Genomic DNA, 3,147 nt, shown 5'->3' with positions numbered 1-3,147 from the left:
TGGAGCTGCGCAGGGAGACGTTGAAGATGTCCGTGAGAACATCTGTCAACTGGTCTGCACACTCTCTGAGCACTCTGCCGGGGATGTTGTCTGGTCCTGCAGCTTTCCGTGGGTTGACTCTGCGCAGAGTTTTCCTCACATCCACTGCAATCAGACACAACACCTTCTTGTCTGGCTTGGGTGTGATCTTGCTCACCAATGTGTTGTTCTGTGCCTCAAACTGTGCATAAAAGTCGTTCAGGGCATCGGGGAGGAAGGCATCACTGTTACAGGACGGTGGCATTGTCCTGTAGTTTGTACTATGGATACATGATGTGGTGAGAATCACCTGTTTCCATAACTATGCTACACCTGTTTGCACAGATAACACTACACTCGTTCCCATACGTTACCTCCTTTTTCATACTCGCAGTACACCCATGTCACGCCACACCTTAGTTACCATGGTTACAGTTTCCCTGGTTACACTACACTTATTTCCATAGTAGTCACACCTTTTTTAGGAGTTCTGCTAAACCCGTTCCTGTGGTGCCGTTCCAGTTCCAGGGCGGGCCGAACAGAGTGTGAGTGTGTGTACAGCTTTACTGATGCTAAAACAGAGTGTGTGATCTTCTGCTGTATGAACACTGTAAACACTGCAGAACATCAGAGCTCCACTAATTGCATTACTCCACCATCTACATCCTATCAGAGACCCAATCAGTTCACACACACCCAGAGAGAGAGAGAGACCCCTGCTGGAACATACAGTGGTTTTGATCTCCACAGTGAGTAAATATATTATAATTTATTATATGTTTAATTGTTTTGTGAATTCTATTACTTATAATGGGTATGTATATGTGTACTGGTTTATATATGTATATATGTGTAAGTGTATATACATGTAAATGTATATATGTGTATGGGTATGTATATGTGTGTATGTATATGTGTGTATGGGTATGAGTATGTGTGTATGGGTATGTATATGTGTGTATGGGTATGAGTATGTGTGTATGGGTATGTGTGTATGGGTATGAGTATGTGTGTATGGGTATGTGTGTGTGTGTGTATGGGTATGAGTATGTGTGTATGGGTATGTGTGTGTGTGTATGGGTATGTGTGTATGGGTATGAGTATGTGTGTATGGGTATGTGTGTGTGTGTATGGGTATGTGTGTATGGGTATGAGTATGTGTGTATGGGTATGGGTATGTGTGTATGGGTATGTGTGTATGGGTATGGGTATGTGTGTATGGGTATGTGTGTGTGTGTATGGGTATGTGTGTATGGGTATGGGTATGTGTGTATGGGTATGTGTGTGTGTATGGGTATGTGTGTATGGGTATGGGTATGTGTGTATGGGTATGTGTATGGGTATGGGTATGTGTGTATGGGTATGTGTGTATGTGTGTATGTGTGTATGGGTATGTGTGTATGGGTATGGGTATGGGTATGTGTGTATGGGTATGCGTGTATGGGTATGGGTATGTGTGTATGGGTATGGGTATGTGTGTATGGGTATGTGTATGGGTATGGGTATGTGTATGGGTATGGGTATGTGTGTATGGGTATGTGTGTATGGGTATGGGTATGTGTGTATGGGTATGTGTATGGGTATGTGTGTATGGGTATGGGTATGTGTGTATGGGTATGGGTATGTGTGTATGGGTATGTGTATGGGTATGGGTATGTGTATGGGTATGGGTATGTGTATGGGTATGTGTGTATGGGTATAATGATTGTATATGTAATGTAAATGTGTGTATTTTCCAGGCTCTGCGTGTTTCCTGCACGCTGAACCAATCAGAATGGATCTTTCTGGCATGTCCCTGTGGGTGGGGCTGCTGAACTCCTCCTTCTCCCATAACTACAGCAACACCACGCGGTTCCTACTGGACGGGCCATGCTGGGGTTCACTGGGAGTAACACTGGCTCTGGTGCTGTGCTACGGCGTGGTGCTCGTCCTGGGATTGCTAGGTAACGTCCTCCTCATCTGCATCATCGCTCGGCAGAGGGACCGCCCCAACGTCACCAGCATCTTCATCGCTAACCTGTCTGTCTCGGACATCCTGATGTGTGTTTTCTGCCTGCCCTTCACGCTCAGCTCGGTTCTGATGGACCGCTGGGTGTTCGGTGCGGCGCTGTGCCGGCTTACGCCCTTTGTCCAGTGTATGTCCGTCACTGTGTCCGTGCTCTCCCTGGTGTTAATCGCTCTGGAGCGCCACCAGCTGGTCCTACATCCATCAGGCTGGAAGCCAAACCCTGCCCAGGCCTGCTTTGCCCTCCTGGGTGTGTGGGTTGTGGCCGCAGTCACCGCCATGCCTTTTCTCGTCTTCCAGCTGTTGAGCAGTGACCCCTACAGCGGGCTCCCGCCTCCGCAGAGCCAGCTGCAGGCCTGCCATGAAGCTTGGCCGTCCCTGCAGGACAGACGTGCCTACAGCGCCGCCCTGCTGGTGTTCCAGTACTGTGGGCCGCTGCTGCTCATGCTGCTCTGCTACCTGCGCATCTTCCTGTGCCTCCGACTCCGGCGCCGCCTGCTGGAGCGGCAGTGCAGCCGCAGCCGCGCCGAAGAACGAAGACATGTCGCAAACAGCAAGCGGGTCAGCGTCATGCTGGTCGCCCTGGTGACGGCGTTCGGGGTGTGCTGGCTCCCACTGAATGTGTTCAACGTGGTGGCGGACTGGTACGAGGAGGCACTGCCCTTGTGTCAGCATGACCTGCTGTTCTCGCTCTGCCACCTTCTGGCCATGAGCTCCACCGGCATCAACCCCATCATCTACGGCTTCCTCAACACCAACTTCCGCAGCGACGTGCGCTCCATGCTGCTGCACTGCCGCTCCGGGCCACTAGAGGGGAATTATGAGAACATCCCACTTTCTGTGGTGAACACAGACATGTCACGCACATCTCTTAGAACCAACTGCAGGAACCATTCTGCCTGACAGCTAAGAAAACACCAGGGCGACCAGCAAGCGGCTGTTCACAAACAAGGGGTGTGTAGCAATAGTAGAACCCTTCTGGGACTGGATAGAACCATTTTAAAACAGTTCTTGTTTTTCATCACAGACAAAATCCATTTTACCAGGCGGTCAAATGGATCTTCGAGTGTTTACGGTTCTACACATATCCACTGTCCTTGCTAAGGAACCCTTGATAACCCCCC

General features: G+C 49.7%; 1 protein-coding gene across 1 annotated transcript; it reads left to right on the top strand.

Annotated features, from left to right (window-relative positions):
* Positions 1 to 599: 599 nt before the first annotated feature.
* Positions 600 to 3,147, top strand: npy4r (neuropeptide Y receptor Y4). The gene is made up of 2 exons (XM_072690172.1): positions 600 to 767; positions 1,758 to 3,147. Exons 1-2 carry the CDS (start codon positions 620 to 622, stop codon positions 2,924 to 2,926), a joined length of 1,317 nt encoding a protein of 438 aa, XP_072546273.1. The 5' UTR covers positions 600 to 619; the 3' UTR covers positions 2,927 to 3,147.

This window comes from Salminus brasiliensis, chromosome 10, assembly GCF_030463535.1.
Source record: "Salminus brasiliensis chromosome 10, fSalBra1.hap2, whole genome shotgun sequence".
Lineage (NCBI taxonomy): Eukaryota > Metazoa > Chordata > Actinopteri > Characiformes > Bryconidae > Salminus > Salminus brasiliensis.
This window is presented reverse-complemented; position numbering and strand designations above follow the sequence as displayed.